The sequence below is a fragment of the Thunnus albacares genome, chromosome 1, assembly GCF_914725855.1.
Source record: "Thunnus albacares chromosome 1, fThuAlb1.1, whole genome shotgun sequence".
NCBI classification, from domain to species: Eukaryota; Metazoa; Chordata; class Actinopteri; order Scombriformes; family Scombridae; genus Thunnus; species Thunnus albacares.
This window is the reverse complement of record NC_058106.1, coordinates 39,528,002-39,551,319: the sequence shown is the minus strand read 5'-3', so window position 1 is coordinate 39,551,319 and position 23,318 is coordinate 39,528,002. Positions and strand designations below refer to the sequence as shown.

At 41.6% G+C, this 23,318-nt stretch overlaps 3 protein-coding genes across 8 annotated transcripts in view; 2 read left to right on the top strand and 1 right to left on the bottom strand.

Moving 5' to 3' along the window:
* LOC122987238 (WD repeat-containing protein 88-like) overlaps nt 1-8,851 on the top strand; it is a 14,238-nt gene extending 5,387 nt beyond the window's left edge. For 2 of the 6 annotated variants that reach the window (XM_044359052.1, XM_044359023.1), the window contains 2 exons: nt 432-530; nt 629-2,206. In XM_044359052.1, the coding sequence (XP_044214987.1) occupies nt 432-530; nt 629-754 (225 nt within the window). In that variant the 3' untranslated portion in view covers nt 755-2,206. Of the gene's footprint in view, nt 1-431; nt 531-628; nt 2,207-4,788; nt 5,363-8,764 lie in introns of those variants that run through there. The other 4 variants (XR_006404476.1, XR_006404475.1, XM_044359039.1 and 1 more) reach the window with 4 other exon arrangements.
* Nucleotides 1-23,318, top strand: part of LOC122986896 (NLR family CARD domain-containing protein 3-like) — a 1,497,050-nt gene that overhangs the window by 616,135 nt on the left and 857,597 nt on the right. The gene's annotated exons all lie outside the window — the stretch shown is intronic.
* Nucleotides 887-23,318, bottom strand: wdr59 (WD repeat domain 59). The gene is made up of 26 exons (XM_044358547.1): nt 23,155-23,318; nt 22,099-22,148; nt 21,267-21,402; nt 19,413-19,498; nt 19,251-19,331; nt 18,752-18,789; nt 17,994-18,082; nt 17,795-17,911; nt 16,742-16,819; nt 16,188-16,344; nt 15,525-15,604; nt 15,299-15,428; nt 14,976-15,079; nt 14,501-14,665; nt 14,250-14,345; nt 13,600-13,704; nt 13,340-13,461; nt 12,646-12,799; nt 8,759-8,886; nt 7,631-7,712; nt 6,638-6,750; nt 5,369-5,510; nt 3,979-4,060; nt 3,734-3,854; nt 3,498-3,640; nt 887-3,374 (listed from the first exon to the last, which is right to left on the bottom strand). The coding sequence occupies exons 1-26, from the start codon at nt 23,206-23,208 to the stop codon at nt 3,139-3,141; spliced, it is 2,889 nt and encodes a 962-aa protein (XP_044214482.1). The 5' UTR covers nt 23,209-23,318; the 3' UTR covers nt 887-3,138.

The following is a 23,318-nucleotide window of genomic DNA, read 5'->3' as shown; positions in this document are numbered from 1 at the left end:
GATAATACTTTCTAAGAGGACACTATTAAAGTTGGAAATACTCTCCATATCCTGTGTGCTCGGAGCCCTGCCGTTGGGTCATTTGCTCTCCTGGTTGTAGGTGTGTTTCATTTGAAACCGTGCTGATCTGTTTAACTTTGTGTTTGATTTAAAGGAACCCTGAAATGAAGGCAGCTTTTCTTTGTTCCTTTTATAAATCTGTAAATAAGCAAAACAAAGGAAAACTTGTCTGGATTTCCCAAACACTCGTTCATGCTTTTAGGAGAATCTTTAAAATGCTTTAATTTAAACATGCTTTACCTGCAGTAGAATCAGTGAAGTGAAAGTTAAATCTGGATGCTGGTAACACAGACAGATGTGGTAACTCTAGCTCCTGTGGTGCGTTTACGGGCTGGAGAGCTGAGAGTTGAGGGTCCGCTCTGTCTCCGCAGGACGGGACTGTCAGGTTATGGAACATCGAGAACATGGAGGAGATCCCGGAAGTCATGGAGAAGAGGAGGACTGAAGGAACAGGAGTTCACATCCTCAAGGTCAGAGTCAGTGAAAACAGTCCCTCCATCGTTTGTTTTGTTTCATTAACTGTGTGTCAGTTAACTTTACTTTCATCATATTAAACGACTGTTTGCAGTGTGAGGAGTGTGGAAAACCGTTTCCTGTGTCCAGACTGCAGACCTCAGAGCTGCTGACTCAGTGCGTCTTCTGTCGACTCAGATTACCTCCCAGATACCGACCACAGCCTCCACCTCTCATCTAACTGCCTGTCCAGGAGGTCAGAGGTCAGCCTCACAGCTGGATTCAACCTGTTGCTCTTCAGCAGGGTGGTGAGGAGGAGGAGGAACCTAGAAGCTTTATTTATTTTAAAGATGAACTGCAGTGATTTTCTACCTCAGCGTGTTTCCAGGTGTTCCCTGTAAGAAGTAGTATAAAGCCTTTTAATGATGTCACTGATGATGTCACATGAGTCAGCGGCGGTTAGAGCTGAAGACTACAAGTTAAAAACTAATTAAATCTGTAGGTGTGGAGTTAGAGAGAGGTGAGGTTATCAGACCTCTGCTGGAGGCTCCAGCTCCATTAGCCGCTACTAGCATCACACACCACAATCCCCAGGTGCATTGTGGGTAATGTAGGCAGCAGGTTTAGACAAGGAAGAATGTGTGTAATAAAAAACACCTGTACTATCATACTACTCAGTATGCCAGAAAAAGATTTAGTACGTCACAAAACATCATGTGTGAAAAGCACCAGGACGTCCTGCTGCAGCCAGTCGCATGTTGCAGTGTGTAAGTCAGCATGCTTTTCTGGCGTCACATCGACTGTGCCACAGAGAGAGTGGACGCATGACAGCGCATTGACAGATGAAGTATTATGTCCCAGTTGTCTGCAGACGACATGCAACAGTCTGTTGTTTGTAACGGCAGCTGCAGTTCGTACTCAAAGTATAAAGATTCGGAACGCAGCAGATATTTCTGGTTCAGTCCCTTCCTCTCATTTCCTGGACAGATGTTTCACACTAAAAGCCTTTAATCACAAAGAGCAGCCTTTCAAGGTAGGCTTTTAATGTGAAACATCAGCAGGAAGTGTTGAGTTTCACTGACAGTAACTGAACAGTGATTGAAAGTTAAAATAGTAGCAACTGGGAATAATGAATGAACACATGACTCTGCTGTGTAAATATACATTATTTACTGTCAGTAATCAGCCCTCAAATCTTTATTACATGTATATTTGTATAAATGACTCTTAGTCTGATTTGAGTCAAACATACTTTTATTATTATTTTACATACAGTACATTTGTAAACAGTCTTCATTTTCTACACAGAGAAAATATTCATAAAGTTTCTTCTAAACACAGACGTGTGATGTCGTCTGTGAATATGAAGCAACAGGTCCAGAAAGAAGCTTCTTGAACGTCTCAGCCGACGCCGTCGCGGCGTCAGACTGAAGGTTTGGTGGCGTTCACCGTTTTACTGCAGACGTGATCAGCAGCGAGCCAGAAAAACATCAGAGAAACTTAAAATAAAGAGCAGAAGAAGATAAAAGATCAGTGAACTAGTGACGTCTTTGTTAAGATGATTGACAGGTGATGGTGGGCGTGGCTAACTACACCTGTCCTGCCTGAAAGACAAAAAGTTTCAGAGCTTAACGTGTGTTTTAATTAACGATCAGACATCATGTGTGTCCTGTGTGTGACGCTGGAGGAAAAGCTTCATCCTGTGACGAGTCTGAATATGTTTTCATGGAGCGTCGCAGCTTTGATGGAGAAAAAAAGAAGAAACTCATGAGTTTAAATTAACAAACTGCTCTTAAATGATTTATTAGTGTGCACAAATTAATAGAAAATATTCTATTATGTTTTAAAATATGTTTAAGGGATGTTAAAGAGTTCAAATCTGAAGTCTATCAAAACAACAAGCGGCTCATTTAGATCAGATTAGACGTCCTGACGACCGTCACTGTCAGTGACGTTACTGCAGCAGCAGGAACTGAAGCTCAGGTTGTTGTTTCTACTCCGGTCAGTTAGGAAGCAGCACTCAGACAGTTAGCAGCTAAACTCATTCCTTCATATTAATATTGTTGGTTATTACATTCATTATGTTCTTTTCAAATCAAATAAACAGTGTCGGTCTAAATGAGCTGCGAGGATTTAAAGCAGTTTTTATGTTTAGTTTGGATGGAGATACGTTGACATCTGATTTAACATGTTATAGTAACTGAACAGCCCCTCCAGTAGTTTAATCTGGCAGCAGTGATGTTGACGTGCACTCCAGCATGAGTCAGTACACTGTGACATCATCACTGTCGGCTGCACCAGACTCACTTCTGATGATCACACTCATCAGTGATGCCAGAGAAACACTGCTGTCAATATCATTTCTAACATTATTCTGTTAATCTGTGCACACTAATGACTTTTCATTCTCTCTGCGTGACTCCTGCCGGCTCTGTAAGATTGAATGTGTCTTGTTAGAGACACTAGAGGAAAGGTTATAAAAGGAGCGTCCTCTGGAGACCATGAATATCCATCAGACTGCCAAAGTGTTGGACGGACTAACGTCTCCATCTCGAGGTCTCTGCAGACTCCTCTGTGATCACCGGCTGCCTCTCTCAGGACCGCGTCGACGTCTATCGTGACGGATCAGAAGGTGCTCTGCAGCAGACAGTGGCAGCCGCAGCCGGCCGGACACTCGTCCTGGCGGCGGAACCAGTCCATCATGTGACTGGTGTGTCCTCCGTGACCGCAGCTCAGGCAGAAGTTGGAGGAACCTCGTACGGCCACGTGACAGATGGCGCACTGGAAGGTCAGACGCTTGCAGACGGCGCACTGCGTACCTCGAGCCTGACTGCGACAGTGGCAGCAGTACACGCCGAACTCTGCGGGGAAGAAACACAGAGAAGAAGAGTTCATGAGAGGAAACAGCTGCACCTTTAAAAAATATTCTATAGTCTCCACAACAAACGTTAGAGTAACGTTAGAGTAACGTTAGAGTAACGTACCGATGCCTTTGTGCGGTTCGGGAGGGCAGGACGCGAACTTGAGCACGTCGGCTCTCTTCTCCCTCAGACCCCAGCGATGAAGGATTTCACCGTAACACTTCTTGAAGTCGTCAAACTGCAGCGTGTTGGCGGGGTCCAGCAGTCTGCAAGGCACAGACAGGAAATGACATCAGAGTGACATCACAGCCCCGATGATGACGACACCACATCACCGGCCTCTTTCAAAGCTACGTCACCTCTTGTTCATGTCGTGCTGCTCTCGCTCTCGTTCCCGCGGGTCTGTGTAACCCTGGTTACCATAGCGATAGTCATCAGGAGAGGATTCACCCCAGGGGTTGGCGTGCTCAGAGTCTCGACCTGCAAATAATAATAATAATAAAATAATAATAATCTGTCTGGTTGGAGGAGAATGTAAACAACCTTAACGGTGATCTGACAGTAATACGGCGGTCGGCCTGCGTGTGGCGCCGCGGCGTCTCACCGGTGTTCCAGTTGGTTGTTGTGATGGAGTCTGAGGTGCTGGAGCAGGAGCCCGAGGTGACGGAGCTGGACGTGTAGCTGGGCTGAGACGACACACATCACATCAACTTACATTACACACAAGCGTTAAGTCCTGCTAGCGTCCTCTAGAGGCTGCGGCGTTCATTACAGACACAGCGTGAAAACACAACATATGGATTATTTAAAGATCCTTAAACTACACACTGTTAGTTAGATTCTTATTTTAAATTCTTTTTCTGCTCAAAATCTGCTTATTTGGATCTGCTGGCTGCTAGATACTGAAATATTATAATAACATTCAACTTCAGCATAGTTCTAGTTTATAGTGTATATTTATAGTGTATACAGTATTTATTGGTGTGTTTATTATTTATTAGTGTTTCAAAGTTCAGAGGAGGAATTACTGATTAAATATTCAGTCTGATTCAACAGCTTTTCAAATTAAGCTAACTGGTCATTTCAATTTGTAGTTTTTTAAAATTAGTTATTGTAGCTTTGTTGTTTTTATCAAATTTTATTATTATTAGTTTATTTGTCAGGGACGATGCAAAAACCATTATAACAGGTTAAAATAACATGAAACAGATGTTTTGTATAGAGGATTTATAGCTGAGGCTGATTTGCGACGCCTGTCCCTGGTTAAGCTTTTCTACTTAAAATCGTCAGAACATATCACCACCAGAAATACATCATAATAAATAGTGACATTCTCAATAACAACAGTATTTACATATATTTTCTCTCGCTAGCAAAGCAAAAAAACTGGTGAATAAAACTTGTTTTTCTTTAGCGAACTGCTGCAACAAACAGGAAGAGTGAAGGACGTCCGTCACCGTGTGTCCGTTTATCTCTGTCGGGATTCATGGTGTGACGACGTTGAACGGACAAGAAAACATGACGGCAGAGTGGACGTTCACAACAGAAACACTTCAGATGCGTTCAGACGCATCAAATAGTTTGTTTCAAGCAAACTTTGACCTTCAGAGCCTCACCTGAAGTGTTCAGTTTGTCATGAGAGGAAATATAAAGTTCATACATTCCTGCTTCCTCTAACTGCTCCCTGTATGTGTTTCCTCTGATGAGTATTTTTGTACTATGCTGTATTTACATAATATCACTATATTATACTAAAATATTAATAAGAATATGTTGAATATGTTTTAATTTAGTTAAAGCTGGATAAATAGATAATAAAACCCATTCAGCCAATAGAATACTTTCATGTTTTATCTCCTGGTCTGGTGGATATTCAGATCAGATTTGTATGTTTGCTTCAGACTTGTGAACCCGTGAAGAAGACGCGTCCCCTCCGACGGAGGACACGGGATGAATGAAGCTCTCTGAGTAGACGTGGACGTGTCAGGACTTACGTATCGGGAGTGGTGGGGGGGGAAGCGTGACTGATGATGTCCATACAGAGAGTAACAGTCCGGAGGCGGAGCCTGAGCTCTGAACACGCTGCACAGCATCGCCAGAGTCTGAACGTCGCTCATCTGACTGTAGTGATCCAACCTGAGACACAAGAACACGAAGCTGCTTCAGCGACGGTCGAATCTAAACGTCCACATTCAACACTTTAATGAGTCACGTTGATCAAATCAAATCAAAATAAAGACTTTTCTATCCTGCTGCTACATCTCTCCCTACGGTGTCCTGTGAGGGACACTTATATATATTTATATATATATTTAACCTACAGTTGTGCTCATAAGTCTACAAACCCTGGCAGAATCTGTAAGATGTGAATCATTCATAGTGTCTCTAGTTGTGACCATAAAGTTCAGTTTTGGTCTCATCACTCCAAGTAACTTTATTCCAGGAGTTTTGAGGCTTGTGTAGTTGCTGTTTGGTAGATTGTTAGCAGGATGTTTTGTGGCGTTGGCATGGTAACGGCTTTTTTCTGGCAACTTGACCGTGCGTGTTCAAGTATCTCCTTATTGTGCATCTTGAAACAGCCACATGCAGCTTTCAGCTGAAGCTCTATGTGGGTTTTTCTTTGCAACTTGAACAATTTTTCTGGCCGTTGTAGCTGAAATCTTTGTTTTTCTACCTGACTGTGTGTGTTTGGTATCAACAGAACATTTTCCACGTCTTCATCAGAGCTTCAACACTACTGATTGGCATTTTCAAATCTTTGGATGATCTTTTTATATCCTCTTCCTGGTTTATAAAGTTCAACTCCCTTTTCTTTTGCTTTCCTCATGGCTCAGTATCCAGTACAGTCAGATAAGATAAGATAGATGGATGAAATGTGCAGAAACTCATTGACTATTTATTCACAGACACTAATTACAGGTGTGAAACCTCACAGCCATTTAAACCCATATGTGTCAACCTGTGTGTTTATTATCAGGTCAAACATTCAAAGGTATGTAAACTTTTGATCAGGACCATTTTGGTGATTTCAGTTATCATTATGGTTTAAAAAGGGCAAATACAATAAAACACCTAAATAAAACAAAGGTTTTCAGCATCATCAGTCATATTTTCCCAAAAATGGCCGATATTTCACAAATTCTACAAAGTCTAACCCGATGTATCAGACCTCACACAGCTCTCTCTGGAGGCTTTATGCTACTTTTCACACTTTTCATCTGGAAACAGTCTGAGACTGAAACCAGCTGCAGCTTTAAACTCACAGAGTTTCCAGCAGGTGGCGTCCAAACGGGTGTCTGGCCCACGGAGTCTCTGTGTCCGGATCTGAATCTGGACTCAGGTCCTGACTGGTTGCTGCAGACGCCAAGGCCCACACCTACACACACACATATACACACATACACACACACACACACACACACACACACACACAGACACACAGACACACACACACATACACACACACACACACACACACACACACACACAGACACACAGACACACACACACACACACACACACACACACACACGCACACGCACACGCACACACATATACACACACACACACACACACACAGACACACACACACACACATATACACACATACACACACACACACACACACAGACACACAGACACACACACACACACACACATATACACACACACACACACACACACACATACACACACACACACACATACACACACACACACATACACACACAGACACACACACACACACACACACACAGACACTCATTAACTTGTGCTTTTCCTGCTGTTAAAGGTTCTAATGAGGGAAACATGAAACATGAACATGTCCAGCTCTATATTTATATTCTGGGTTTTACTGGAATATCTTCTACTGGTCCTTTATGCAGCCCCTCAGTTCAGCCTCTGTCTGAAACAGGCCGTTTTAGCTCCTGTCTCTTTAAGGCCCCGCCTCCTGATGAGCCCACTCTGTTCTGATTGGTCAGCTTCAGGAAGCTTCCTCCGGCTCTGGAGGCTACGTAAACAAACTATAGTAGCAGGATTTCACTTCTTTTTCTCCTTCTTTACTCCAAATGTCAACTTCTCAAATCCATCCGTACATGTTGGAGCTGAACAACCTTCGACCGTATTTAACATCACAACAGTTTATAAATAACAGAAAACCATAAAAAGCAGAACATGTTCCCTTAAAGAAACGTGATGGTTGAGTTTTATCTTCATGGGAGGAAAGTTTAGATTTTAGAGGAAAGAATCGTTACCTTCGCTACGTCTCTGCGTCCGGCTGACAGCGCCGCCGCTGCGTTCTTCTGACACGTTTCCTGGATGTCGTTCATGTTCAGACTGAAAACAACAAACACACAAACACACCAGTTAATACTATAAATACTATAAATACTATAAACACACACAGGAACTGACATCACGATGTAAATCATTGATTTAGTTCTCTGCTGTTTGTCGTCGTCTCGGCGTCACAGGAAGTGTCTGACAGTCTGAACGCTTCTAAAGAACGTTTTTTCTCTTAATATCGTCTGACAGTTTGTGGTGAAGCAGCGAGTTTAGAACTACAAACAGCCTGGACGTAATGTCCGCCTGAGAAGACGAGTTCAGGGGAAAAGAGTCGTCAAACTTAGAGGAAGCCAGTTGAGGTCGAGGTTTGATGCGGCTGCAACTGATGATTATGTTCTTTTTAATATATTAATCATTTAGTCTACAAAATGTTAAAAAATAGTGAAAAATTTGCATTTACAGTTTCCTGGAGACCTCGGTGACGTCTTCACTGTTCATGTTATATCTGACTGACAGTTCAAGACTTTCAGATATTCAGTTTTCATATGTGACCAAAAAAACAGCAGTTTGTCGCATTTTAGAAGCTGGAACCAAAGAATTTTTGGCACTTTTGCTTTGAAAAAACGACTGAAACGATTATTGGATCATCAAAATAGTTGCTGATTAATATTCTGTTGATCCATTAATCGATTCATTGATGAATTGTTGCAGCTCTGAGCCTCTAACAGTGATTCATACTTCTGTTTGGACCTTTTTCTAGAAACAAAGTGATGATCAAAGTTTATGATGAGATTGATTTAATTCATATTAAAGGGTCAGTCTACAGTTTATTTAGGGACTATTTCTCAGTAGGTAGACAGTAGTTAAAGTGTCTCTGGTTTGTTCTGTGGATTATTGATTATATGATTATTTAACACAAACACTTTCTGGGAAGAGAAGTTGCTGTTGAATCTTTATGTTAATTTGATTCCATTCAGCTGCACTTTTACTGAGGTGGAGACAGAAGTTTCAGTCTCATAAAACCAAAACTAACTGAGCAGAAAGAAGATTTCTTGTGTTGTGAGTATCTGTAACTGTGTTTGTGTTTGTGATCTCACATGTAGCTTTCTCCCAGAACTTTGTGGACGGGCAGCAGACAGGAGATCTCCTGGATGATCACCTTCCCGGCCAGTTTGATGGGACGACTGTAGTCCGTCTCTCGCTTTGTCTTAAACCGGCGGGATTTCTGGAGGACAAACAGACGGACGGACAGACAGACGGACGGGACGGGACGAGGGGGGAGACAGCAGGCAAACAGGAGACAAGCACCACCTGATTAAAAGTGGTCTGGATGACAAATTACTGATAGAAACTGTTCACGCTGCGAGACGAGCAGGACCAGAGAGTTTCAGCTGCGTCTCCTTTTCATACAGACGTTCTTTATAAATGTCTGAATGAACTGTAAAGATCCCACTAAACAGACCAAACAGTGTCCTGATGATGGTTCCACAGGAAAGGTCAGAGGTCACCAGATCTGAACGGTTCCTCCTCTGGAGATCATGAATATCTTCAGTAAGTTTGGGCAAAATTTGGCCAATAAAAATTTGTGAAATCTGTGAAAGGAAGGATGTGTGATGATATCGTTCAAAGGAAGAGCTGACGAAGTTCCTATTTTGAAGACGTTTATTAGACGATGGCCATCGGGTCCATTCCATGTATAAAGATGGTCTGGGCACCGTACCACTGTCGGTGCATAGCTTATATGAGGTTACACATCTGTATCTTATCACTTGAATAACATAGGTTTTCCATGGGCACTAGGTCAGTTGGGAGCCATCCATCAAGTGATTGACAACTACCTCACCACATATTATGTGTCACAACATACCACATCTGGAACTGCTCCAAACTTGACCATAAACCCATTATTTGTATTTAAAGGTCCCCCCAAGAAGGGCTCTATCATATTACCTAAAATGACATGCAAATTATGGGATATTTAGGTCATCTGTCCAATATCATCCAAAATCAGTGAAATACATAGGGTCAGATAAAAATCATACTAACAATCTCTAAATGTTTAGATTATTATTTTATTATCTGAGTGGAGCTGAAAGGACGAAATATCGGTCTGTTCAAGGGACAAAACCAGGTTTCAGGGACTAAAGCTGTTGTTATTGGTTAATTTATTGGTTTCTCCACCATCATAATAAACTGCAGTTCAGGAGCTTTAGAAACAAGATGATGGAGGTTTAAACTCTGGTCCGTTCGCAGCGTGAACACACGGTTAGTTTTCCAGCTTATTAACAAACTCATATGTAACCTGAGCAGCCAAATTACATCAAAAACAGTTTTAAAAAAATGAAATAAAAACAACAAAAACGCAGTGAATCTGCTCCGTCGATCACAGGAACTCACCTGAGATGTTACGTGTTAATGTTGGTGAACGTTCAGAGCCGAGATCAGACAGCAGACGGTTAGTTATTAGTTTGAACGAATCAACTTTATTTATATGTTCTGAAGTGACGCTAACGATGCTCCAATCAGACACCAGGCTGTTGTCATGGAGACAGAAAGAAATCAAATTTGTCATCTCTAATTAATGACTTTCATCAACAGTATTAATTATCATTTTATTTACTATTTTAATTGGTTTTAAATCTCTTTGATTTGTCTTTTTGTTTTAATCCTGTTATGTTTTATAATATTTATAATATTTTATGTACATAAAGTTTTACTATTATCATTTAATGTGCAGAAATGAACGTAACATAAATTATTTTGTTCACTGATGCATTTATAAATTCAGAACATATAATTAAACTCGATTCGAGAGCTCTCCGTCTGTTAGTTGATGTGACTGCAGCCAATCAGAGATGAGCAACAGAAACAGGTAGAGTCCCAAAACGCCGCAACGAAGGAAAACCCAGAGAGGAAGAGGAGGAACGACGGAGAGAAAGATCCGGAGAGAGGAGGAGGAGGGAGGAGGATGGCGGTGACACTGATAAATGGAGAAGGTGTGGGGGGGGGAGCTCAGTACCGGCCAATCATGGAGGGTTTGGACAGACCAGCGGCGGGAGGCAGAGATTGGGAGCTTCTGATTGGAGGAGAATAGGAAGGAGGAGTGGCCCACAGCAGCATGGGGACAGATGATTGGCCAGAAAAAAAATAGCACACACAAAAAAGGTAAAAACAAATCCATGAAAGTTCAATCTGCCTGTTCGCCCAAAATCTGTATTTACTGGTAGCGCTCCACATTCCCAGGCCCCCTGAATGCCCCACCGGCTCAGTGTATTTACTGGCAGCACTCCACATTCCCAGGCCCCCTAAATGCCCCACCGGCTCAGTGTATTTACTGGTAATATGGACAGTGAAGGAGGACACAGTACAGTCTGAACCTGTATAATTAATGAGTCGTGTTTGTTTACTACGACCTCTCACTGCTCTTTAACTACGGAGGTTTATTAAAGACAAAAACTCAGAGGAAGCACGAGACAAATTTAAGTTGAAATCAGTCAGTGAGTCTAAACTCTGCAGAGACACGTTCATAAACATGTTCACATTCAGTTTGAACATCTGCTGTTTCCTGCAGCTGATTGGTCAGACAGTCAGTCTGACAGGAAACACTGAGAACGATCCTGATGCTGATAAGAAGACGACTAACAGGACGATGCTTCGTTTATTTATTATTCTGTTTATTTATTTATTTTGTGCACATTAATCCGCGCTGATGTTTTAACAACATCAGTGTAAATGTGTCTCTTATTGGATTGGATGGATAAAAACATTATACACAGTGAATCAAAATCAGAGATTTCTTTTGCCTTTTTAGCTTCTTTGTTTTTGTATTTTGATTTGATTCATGTCGGTTATCTGTCTATATAAATAAAATATCCAGGTATAAAACACTGTAAACCAGTCAAAACAATAAAAACGAGCTCATATCTGAGCAGATTTTAATGATATTTTAAGTTAGATTTTAAAAGTTCTGCTCAGTTCTTTATTTCCACAGAAAGAAAAAAAGCTGATTGTCCAAGTTTGCTGCATCGATACGAGACAAAAAAAAACTCATTTTGTGTTCAAATCCAGTAAAGGTTTTATCTTTGATGCCAGATAGTGCGTGAAGGCGTAACTGAACTATAAATGTTCTGAAAGAGTCAAATCTAAAGACACAATTCATCTGGACACTTGAACAATTAATAAATTATTAATTATTAACAGTAAATCAACTGAAAACTATTAAAATAACTTATTATGTTTAAACATGTTTTATGTGTTTTTATCGATGTTTGTGTTTCTATTTTGCACATTGAGCTGGTAAACATCGAGGAGTCTTTAATGACACTAAAGTCTACTCTGAAATTTGAATTTAATATTTTAAAGTAATTCATCAAAAACAAAAAGTCAAACGTTAAATGTTCTCTGTTCCGTATCATTATCAGCTGAGTCCCTTTAAAGGTCCAGTCTGCAGGATTTAGTGGCATCTAGTGGTGAAGCTGCAGGTTGGTAAATCCCAATAAATCCTGGTCCTTAAAAAGAAAAGGAATAACGAATACAACCAGACACCAGAAAGCTCCAGAAACTTGATTTTCTAACTTAAAAATAACAATAAAAGAAAAATCATTAATTAGTAATGAAAATAATCGTTGGTTACAGCCCGACTTATTTAAATGTGTCCGTTTGCTCTCATTTACCGACTGATTAGAGGTCAGATTAGTTTTGTGCTCAGTAGTTTTGTCTTTAATGAACTTCCATAAAGTTCAGAGAGACGCTCAGTCTGTAACATTCTGATCCAGTTAAACATCTCAAATATCAAAAAACAGAAACTGAAGTGACGCCACAGAACAGTGATTATCTCCACCTATAAAGTAAGTGTGTGTGTGTGTGTGTGTGTGTGTGTGTGTGTGTGCGTGTGTGTGTGTGTGTGTGTGTGTATGCGTGTGTGTGTGTGTGTGTGTGTGTATGCGTGTGTGTGTATGCGTGTGTGTGCATGTGTGTATCTCACCCGTTCTTTATAATAGAAGGAGGAGATGGAGACGGTGTCTTTGTCGGAGCGAGTCGGGCTGCCGCTGTACAGCCGCAGAGTGCTCTGAGACTCTGAACGCATCTTCATGGGAGTCAACACTCCGGTGTGATAGGCCGACAGAGCCGACAGGGACCTGAACACACACACACACACACACACACACACACACATTAAAGGAACAATCCTATTGTTCTCCATCTTCTCCAGAGTCAGATGTTCAGACAGATCTCAGTTTCATCTCTGTGTCCAGGACGTGTTAGCCTAGCTTAGCACAAAGGCTGAAAGCAGAGGGACACTGCTTTCTAGCTTAGCACAAAGACTGGAAGCAGAGGGAAACTGTTAGCCTAGCTTAGCACAAAGACTGGAAGCAGAGGGACACTGTTAGCCTAGCTTAGCACAAAGACTGGAAGCAGAGGGAAACTGTTAGCCTAGCTTAGCACAAAGACTGGAAGCAGAGGGAAACTGTTAGCCTAGCTTAGCACAAAGACTGGAAGCAGAGGGAAACTGTTAGCCTAGCTTAGCACAAAGACTGGAAGCAAAGGGACACTGTTAGCCTAGCTTAGCACAAAGACTGGAAGCAAATCCGCCGACACATCATGTCAACATGTGTTCTTGGTTTATTGTGTGTGGACTCGGGGAAACTGAGCGTCATTAAACCTCTCAGGTGTGTTACCTGGGGGTGGGCTCGGTGGGCGGGACAGAGCGGTGCATGGTGATTGGTCGGGTGAAGTAAACCAGACAGCCGGTGCCACAAAAACGAGCTCCGGAGGTCCGCGGGAACGGGATGTTAGCATCCTGAAAATTAAAAAACAAAAGAAAACGTCGTTTACATCATCAGTCCGTCATGTTCAACACGCCAGCAGCTTCATGACTCCATCCTGCTGCTGTGAGCGTAGAGATCCGTCTCCTTCTGCAGCAGAGCTGAACCGTTACCTGATAGGAGCCGTAGGTGTTGGTGACCCGAGGGAACGCCTGCAGGGCCGGAGTGACGGGGTTGGACAGGACGAAGGGGCCGGAGGCCGGACCGTCCTCCTGCGTCTGACAGAGGAGACAAAAGACGTCATGAAGAGAGACGGAAAACTAAAATAGTGTTGATCCGATGATAACGTCGCTAAAACACAAGCCTGCATTAACACAACTCTGACTCATCATCATCTTATAGTTGATATGTTGAACTTGTTAGCAAACAGTTGCTTATTTCCACATCCAGCAGTTACGGAGCAACATTATCATTCATGTGGAGTCGTGTTTCTGTCTAATATTCTCTCTCTTTTAGCTGTTTTTACTCTCTACCAGCTCCTGAGGGAAATATCTGGCTCTTTAGCAGCTAAATGCTCCACTATGTTCACCAGCTAGTCTACAGCTAACTGTGTCTGTTAGCTGGTAGTGTTCAGCAGCTCTTTACAGCTTTGTCTCTCTGAAAACGACGCTATGAGACGCTGAGAGTGAACCAGAACAGTAAAAGTTGCAGCCGGACAGATAAACAATGAGCTGAAACTCACTATAAAGCTCCGTAAAGCCGAGAGGAGCTGCAGAGAGATACAGTCTGTTATAGTTTTTAGTTTGGGGAAGTGTGTTCTCACCATGTCAGACTCCAGACAGGACACCAGCTGTCGGACACACGGCTCCAGACAGTTCTGGTTCCTCTTCACCTTCTGAAGCGACGTGTCCGTCAGAGTCTGAACACAAACACACAAACACACAAACACACAAACACAAACACACAAACACACAAACACACAGGTCACCTCTTCACTCAGCATCTTTTACAAGAAAAACTGGTTCAATGAAATGTTGTGACGGTGCGTTCAGGAGCGTCCCTCCGCGTCGGTACCTTCTGGATCTTGGTCCTCATGGCGGAGGGGATGGTCGTCGGGGAGACGAACTGGAAGGTGGGAGCGGCGTTGTTGGGGTACTGGGCGGGAAACTTCACCACCAGGTGAACCTGATGGCTGCCGAAGTGAGCCGACACCACACAGCTGCGGTTCACCGCGTCCATCTGCACGAAACAAAGACGCCCAGTCAGTTTATAACGTTTATGTCCTTTACTCGACTTAAATGTCTCAACTTCTTCTTCACAGTGACTCATTATGATCTTTGCTGCAACAGTTTGCATTAAAAAAGATGGAAAAACACTAATTTAGTAAAAGAAAAACTCAAAATTATTATTATTAGCAGGGATAAATCTGGCAAAAATGGCGGCCAAGCGGCTGCTTTTATTCTGAGCTGCGAGTTGTATGATTGGTCCCAGATCTTAGTATTTCTGGTCGCTGCGTCACTGCGTCGTCGTCTCTTTGTTAAAGTCTCACCTCCACGTTGACGTTCCTGATCTGCAGGTTGACCAGAGAGAACTCCTGCTGCAGCGTCTGAGGGAGACCCGAACCCACCACCGAGTCCTGCCGACCGTCCGGATCTGAGACGACAGGAAGGAGACGGAGATGATGTCACCGTTGGTCTGACTGTGACGCTACAACATCAGTGGACTGTACGACATCAGCAGACTGTAAAGCGTCTTTGAGCATCTTGAAAAGATGCTCAAAGACGCTTTACTCAAGTTAAAAAAGATCCGTGGTAACACACACGTGTGCAGGAGGAGGCTTGTTTACTTGTTGACTGCATGTAAACATCTCACCCTGCAGGTTGTCGGCGGCGAGGCCGACGCCGTGCTGACTGTCGGGCTCCTGAGACGACAGAGACTTCTCAGCCTCTACGTTGAGAGACATCCCCTCCATCAGGTCCTCCACGCCGTCACTCACACACAGCTGCACCACAACAACAACAACAACAACAACAACAACAACAACAGTCAGATCAGTTAACCAGGAGAACGCATCGATGAAAGAGGAAACACATCTGACCTTCTGCAGCTGAGGATCGACCCTCCAGATCCTCAGAGTCTGATCTCTGGACCAGGTGACCAGCTGGTAATCTTTAGAGCCTGCAGTCAACAACAACAACAACAACACATAGTAAACAACACATTTTATATAACGACAGATCTCCAAACTGAACTTCCTGTCAAACATATTAGAAAGAATTCGTTATAACACACTGTATGAGGTACGGAGGGAGGTGAGGGACAAAATTAATACCACAATATTTCTCACTTATTATATTGATCAGTTGGAGCCAAAATCACCAAAACATGGATCAGATATCTCATGTAAAGTTTGATGCACTGACACAAATCTCTCTCACCTTTTTAAACAATCTCACTACAAGGTACCAGCTGTTCTGGAGCTTTCAATCATATCTCATGATCTTCTTCAGCAGGTGAAGTTTATGCACGTGTCATTGAATTGTAGGTGTTCAAATTTCCTTTTTTTTTTTTTTTTGAGCACTTGAACTCATTCATGGTTTAAAAAGTGAGATTTTGTATTTTATGTGAATATGAAGCGAACAGAAGAAATGAAACTTCAGATGTTCAGAGGATCAGATGATAAATATCAGCTGTTCTGTGGGACATTTTTGTGTTTGTCTACATCAGTCGGTCCGCTGAACCGCAGCGTGTGATTGGTCACCTTCTTTCTGCGGCCTCCACTGGAACTCGAGCACCACGTCGTCGTGTCCGACGAAGGCGTGGACGGGACTGTTGAGGTCCAGCGTGCTCCACAGCAGCAGACTGTTCTCTCTCCTCAGCTGAGGAACCATCACTGTGACCAGACCGTTAGAGAACGGCTGAGGAGACACACACACACACACACACACACACACACACACACACACACACACACACGCACGCACGCACGCACGCACGCACGCACACACACACGCACACACACACACACACACACACACACACACACACACACACACACACACACACACTCCATTTACCATTTAGTTGCTGATAAAATGTCATTTCTTCTGAATATTTGTCTATAATCTAATTATAACTCTGAGTGGAATCATCCGACATAACGAGTTTTCTCATGTTTGATACGTTTATTGTATTTATTATTTATATTAATAATATAAATATTAATAATATAAATACTAATTCAGCTGTTTGTGAATGCAGGACTTTTACCTGTAAACGTGTGTTTTCATTCAGTAGTAAACTGCTGCTACTCACCGTGTAGCGGGCCTTCCACACCGGCACCTGGCAGGACAGGATGTTCAGGTACTTCCTGGGCTGTCGGTAATCCCAAAACTACACAGAGACACACGACAAACAAACTGAGTCCAGATGCATCTTTAGATAAAACTGAGGTGTTTTGTTTTTAATGTCCTTTATTTACAGTCTTATGACGGCATCACTGTCACCTGAACACGGCAGCTGTTGTTTTCTTCATCAGAGTCCAAACTAAACCTGGAGGAGCAGCGTTCAGTTTTTATTCTCCACATATCTGAACAAACCGCAGATCTGCTGCAACTCTCAGTTCTTTATAATCACAGCTGAAGACTTTTCTGTTTATTTGTTTGACTTTTATTAAACCACATTTAAAGCTTCTTGTTCATATCTCACACTGCACTGTGACTTTAATTCTTCTGTTTTATGTCTTATTATATGTTAGTTTATTTTTATCTTTTATTTAAATGTGTCTTTTTAATAATGTCTTGTGTTTCTTTTACATATATAAAATGTGCTGCACAAATGAACCTGTCCAGCTCAACATGCTTCTAGACTTTTATGGGGAAAAAAACTAAAATGTTGTAATTTTTGATCTTTATGTGCAGAAGTTTTTAATCAGCACAAATCTCCATGTGTGAACGGATGATATATAACAACATCTGGATGGACGGAGCAGATCATCAGGGTTCCAGCGGGATAGGAACCATGTTGACGGGACATTCTGATCACTCTGATTGATCTGCTGATCTGCTGTAATTGTTCTGTATCAACCAGCAAGGATCAATACATTTAATGACATCAGAGCTTCTCAACACTTCCTCAGAAAATTCTGAACAAAGATCTGAAGTTATGAGGAGAAACTTTTTTCTCGGATTACTGACGCTGATCCTGAACGCATCGTCGTCGTAAAGAGACGTGTGTGTTTGATTTACTGCTTTGTTGCTTCAGATCAAATTTAAACGTCATGTTTAGTTTCTCCTCTTCAGTCCAGTTTGTGATGTTCAGTATAAATATACAGTTTTAATAACCCGACGGTGCGTTTGATGTTCTCACCCTCACTGAGTTGTCCTGACTCGACGTCGCTAAGATGAACTCGTTGTCCGGATGCCAGTCGAGGCCGTGGATCTTCGACAGGTGAGCCGCCACGTACTCCGCCGCCGTGTTCGGCTTCTGTTCGAAAAGAAAAAACCACAGTCAGGAAAAACTATAATCTATAAAACATAATTCACTGACTAAAGATGAGTCTGCTCACTCTCTTATCCCAGATCCGCACGTCTCCATCGTGACTGGACGCCAGCAGATACTGGTTCTTCCTGTTCCACTTCACCTGAGACGCTCCGGCTGACAGGAAACAAACATGTTTCATCACTTTAACAACAATCCTGATGACTGTTGTTTATAAATCTGACTGTTTTTTCTTTCAGGCAGCTGAAAGCTTCCGTTGATTTCTGTCAATAACAGTTAATCTGTTTGATTTAGTTTTTATTTATTTATTTAGTTGCTTTATGGTCGTGTGGTCATCGACAGCAGGGGCCGTTTACTGCTTGGTGGTGCATTCAAGGACACAATCATGGTTTGTTTGTCACACTGACGAGATGTGTTGTTAATGACTGTTTGGATTCTCCTTAAATAATAATTCTGCTGATTTTTCTATATTTGTCTTCATGTTTGGATCCAAACCAACAATGAACTGATCTACTGACCAGTACTGTGTTTGTATCAAAGCTGATATATCTGATTAAAAACCCGTCAGTGAGTCTCACCGCTGCTCTGGGTCAGTTTGTTTAGAAACGGCTCCAGAGACTAATAACAGCATCACGTTTTCAGTCTCTGGAGAGCAGTTCTGTGTAAGACAGACGCTACTGAGCATGTGCAGTAACACTGTTCTTCACCAGCTTGTTGTGCTTCATATCACAACCTCTGGACTTTATACTGAAGGTCTTTGAGAAATTTATAATGTAACACAAAGTCAGTAACAGGTATTTACTGTCTGGTCCTTTAAATACTCACCGACAGCAGACAGCGCCACTGTGGGTTTCCGAGTGTCTCTGTGGAGACAAACAGACAGAAAACTCATGAAAACAACAGAACATGTTGCTTTTTGACAAAAACTCAGGATTGTATGAAAGCTGCAACGATTAATCGATTAGTTGTCAACTATTAAAGCCGCAGTGCGGGAGTTTTGTCTCCCCTTTCTGGCAGTGAGAGTAATTACAAAAACACTGTCGACATGCGTTTACGTCACAGGCTCAGCTGTAGCCCGCCTACCTCCGTCTGTACTGCTGCTGCTTTGAACGTCACACAACCGCCACGAAAAGAAACAAGTAAAACCTCTCTGATTCCAGTTTCTTAAATGTGAATATTTTCTGGTTTCTTCAGTCTGACAGTAAACTGAAGATCTTTGACATTTGAGGACGTTGTCTTTGGGAAACACTGATCCACATTTTTCACCATTTTCTGACATTTTATCGACTGATTGATTAATTGAGGAGAGTTAACGAGCTCTGACCTGGTGTCCCAGATGTAGATGTAGGTGTCCACTGAGCTGGTGACCAGGAACTCAGGTTCAAACCAGGACCAGTCCAGATCACTGAGGACACGAACACATCACAGTCAGTCCAGACTGAACGTTACCTGCAGACGGGTGCGTTTGATTTAACTCTGCTGTTACCTGATGACCCGGGTGTGTCCCTGCAGGGAGGTGTGAACCTCTCCACAGCCTTCCCTCCACGAGTACAGATCCACCCGCTGGTTACTCTGGAAACAACACACACACTCATCAATACACATGTACAGATACACATGCTGGTTACTATGGAAACAACACACACACTCATCAATACACATGTACAGATCCACACGCTGGTTACTCTGGAAACAACACACACACTCATCAATACACATGTACAGATCCACACGCTGGTTACTATGGAAACAACACACACACACTCATCAATACACATGTACAGATCCACACGCTGGTTACTCTGGAAACAACACACACACTCATCAATACACATGTACAGATCCACACGCTGGTTACTATGGAAACAACACACACACTCATCAATACACATGTACAGATCCACATGCTGGTTACTATGGAAACAACACACACACTCATCAATACACATGTACAGATCCACATACTGGTTACTATGGAAACAACACACACACTCATCAATACACATGTACAGATCCACATACTGGTTACTATGGAAACAACACACACACTCATTAATACACATGTACAGATCCACCCGCTGGTTACTCTGGAAACAACACACACACACTCATCAATACACATGTACAGATCCACACGCTGGTTACTATGGAAACAACACACACACACTCATCAATACACGTACAGATCCACACACTGGTTACTATGGAAACAACACACACACACACACTGGTTACTATGGAAACAACACACACACACACTCATCAATACACATGTACAGATCCACATGCTGGTTACTATGGAAACAACACACACACTCATCAATACACATGTACAGATCCACATGCTGGTTACTATGGAAACAACACACACACTCATCAACACACTAGATCAGCGGCCTGTTTCATAAAGTGGTTCAACAAACTCTGAGTCTGATGAATGTCACCATGGCAACGGGTAGATAAAAGGCAGAGCCTCCAGTATAATTCAGTGGACGTAGAGATGTTAATGCATGCGTATGCAGACGATGCACATTTATCTTTAAAGAGTCTGAGTCAGGGCGGAAAAAATGTCAATAAAGTTTTATTCAGTGTCGTCCATTAATTGATCATTTATCAGACTTATATTTGCTTAATGATGATAAAGTGGAATCTGACTGTGTATCAGGCTGCAGCTACATTTAAATATATTTGTTCAGATTTAATCTGACGGACGAAACACAGGAAGCAACAACTGAAGACGAAAAATATAGTTAATATAAAGATGAAAGACACAGAGACACGACTGTAACTCTGATCAATCAATCAAGTCTGATCAATAATAATGTGTCAGTTTTTCTTTTTAATAGAACTTTATTATTTTTCGCATTTTGATTTAACAACAAGAACAAAAGACTCGACAATCACACATAAAACACAAACACACAACAACATGATGGAATCATTTATATAAACGTTCATAATATAATAATATGAGCAATAATAAAAATAAACATGTATTGTTATATATTTTAATGTTTTGTGATGAGTTAGTTTGTTTGAGCGTTGAAGGTTTTTATTTGTAACAATGAACTTATATCAGTGTTTTTCTAGACGTATATTTATGTGTAAAAAAATAATTACAAATAAAATGAAATAAAATAATAATAAAAAGGAAAGTAGGTAAAAATAAAAAGAAAATTGATTAAAAGAAGAGAAAGGGAAAAATCAATTAATCAATCAATAAATAAAATATAAAGGAGGGGGGGCTGCAGGATGTCAGCCTGTGAGCGAGGAGTCTTTAGTTCCTCTGGTCTGAACGCCGTCTGGCGAACGTTTCCTGGTTATTAACGGCTGAACTCACCGAGGCGGCGAAGACGTGCGACTCTGACTTGTGAGGATTCCACTGAACCGTCCCGACGTCCCATTTACTCTGCCGGCCGATCTTCCGCGGAGGTTCGGACGGAGCCTCCAGGTTCACCATGTACAGGAACCGCCGGCTGGAAACAAGAAACAAGAAACAAAGACTGAGAGTCTGACGTGGCGCCGGCGGCTCTGAGAGGATGAACTTTAAGATCCTCCTTCACTCAGAAACATCTTCTGATTGTTCCTGCAGCTGCATGTTTCTTCTGTTTGTTCGTCTCTGCAGTTTGTTTTCATTCATCTGCTGAAGGACGAACGTTTCTCTGAGCTCACTGAAAATCTGGTTTTAAGGGGCGGGACTATGAGCCGGGTTTGTGACATCACAACTAGTTTGGAGCCAATCGTGGTTCAGTATGTCGTCGGCCTCAGACACTGATGATGAAGTTTACAGTGAAGGAGGAAACTTTAGAAACCAACAATATCTACAGATTCACAGATTCTGGAGTTTTAATGAAGAAGAAGACGATGAACATGAATGAATGAATCAAACTTTAATAATAATAAATAATAAAATGTATCTTGTAGCTCTGCTCTGTTTTAATCTTGTTTATCTTTGTCTGTTTTTATCTTGTTTTTTTGACTTGTGAAGAAATTTGTAACAAATGTTTTGAAAAGTGCTTCATAAATAAAGTTTATTATTATATTATTATTATATGATTATTATTATTATTATTTCACTGGATGGAGGCGCTACAGGAAGACTCGGAGTCGTCCTCTCATCATCATCATCACAATCCATCCAGCTGCGGTGCGTTCAGGTGAACTGAACTTACCCGGACAGCACGGCGTGAGAGCCCAGGCAGTCCACGGACATGGCGGTGGCCTGAAAACACAGAAGAAGAAGAAGAGGAAGAAGAGGAAGAAGAGGAAGAGGGTCACAGCTGATCTGAAAGCGGCAGATAACAACGACGTTCTTTTCTAAACAAACAGCTGATATGAAACAAGATAAATAAGAACACATGAATTATTTACTGTTTGTTTAGTTTAAGCTGTTTGTAGCTAAACGTCACCAATAAATCATCAAACTAGCGTCGGTGGTATTTTTATCATTAGTGTGGATGATTATCAGCTACATTAAATACAGCTGCTTTATTTTTAAATGGAACTCAGTAGAATCACATTATGGACGAGTTTTATTTATTCTGTCACAGATTGTTTTCCTTTATAATCCATCAAGTCTGATTTATATATTTATATTATTTTTTTACTTAAACGATTGTTAGATTATCAACATTCAAGTTTGAGTTTATCGTTCATCTAAACATGAATTCACACCTGTAGTTGAACGATTATCAAACAATTATCTCTTTGATTAATCTATCAGACATCTTCAGTTTGTTGATGTTTGAACTTGAAAAATAACTTTTAATTACTCATAAAATAAAAAACATTTTCTGCCAATCGATTAAGGAACTAATAACAAAGAAGATGGTGATTAACTGGTGTTTTTGATTGATAACCGATTAATAGAACAAATTCGTTTTTGATTTATTTTCTGTTGATTGATTAATAAACTTCTCGTTGCAGCTTTTAATGTTTGACATAAATGTTCTTTACAGGCTGCAATGAACAACTATTCTCACCATGAATCAGGCTGATCTATTGATTACCTTCCCAGTAATCAATGATTAATTTTATAATCATTTATTCTACTTTATTATCCGGACAAAGCTGTAACCAGAACATGTTGCACTCCATAAACAACTTGATTGACTGATCGATAATCAACTTTTGTTTATATTTATTCGACTAATCGTTACAAACTAAAGTTGAGAGTTTAAACTGTGACTGAGCTTCAGTTTCATGTTTAAACTCAGTCTGTTGTTCACCTGAGCATCCCGAAACTCCACCACCACATTCTCACTGCTCCAGCGAGCCGCCATCTTCCTTCTTCTGCTTCTACCGTCAACAAACCTCACGTGACCCTGATGACGCGTAACGCTGCGTTCAGGGTCTGCGGGGAAAAAACGACAAACCACAACAAGGAAACGAT

Coding starts and splice junctions, on each gene's coding strand:
- wdr59 (XM_044358547.1), bottom strand. CDS start 23,208: ATGGCGGCTCGCTGGAGCAGTGAGAATGTGGTGGTGGAGTTTCGGGAT. Junction 14,666..14,975: donor TCAGGAACGTCAACGTGGAG/GTGAGACTTTAA, acceptor TGTTTCGTGCAG/ATGGACGCGGTGAACCGCAG. Junction 14,346..14,500: donor TGAGGACCAAGATCCAGAAG/GTACCGACGCGG, acceptor GTTTGTGTTCAG/ACTCTGACGGACACGTCGCT.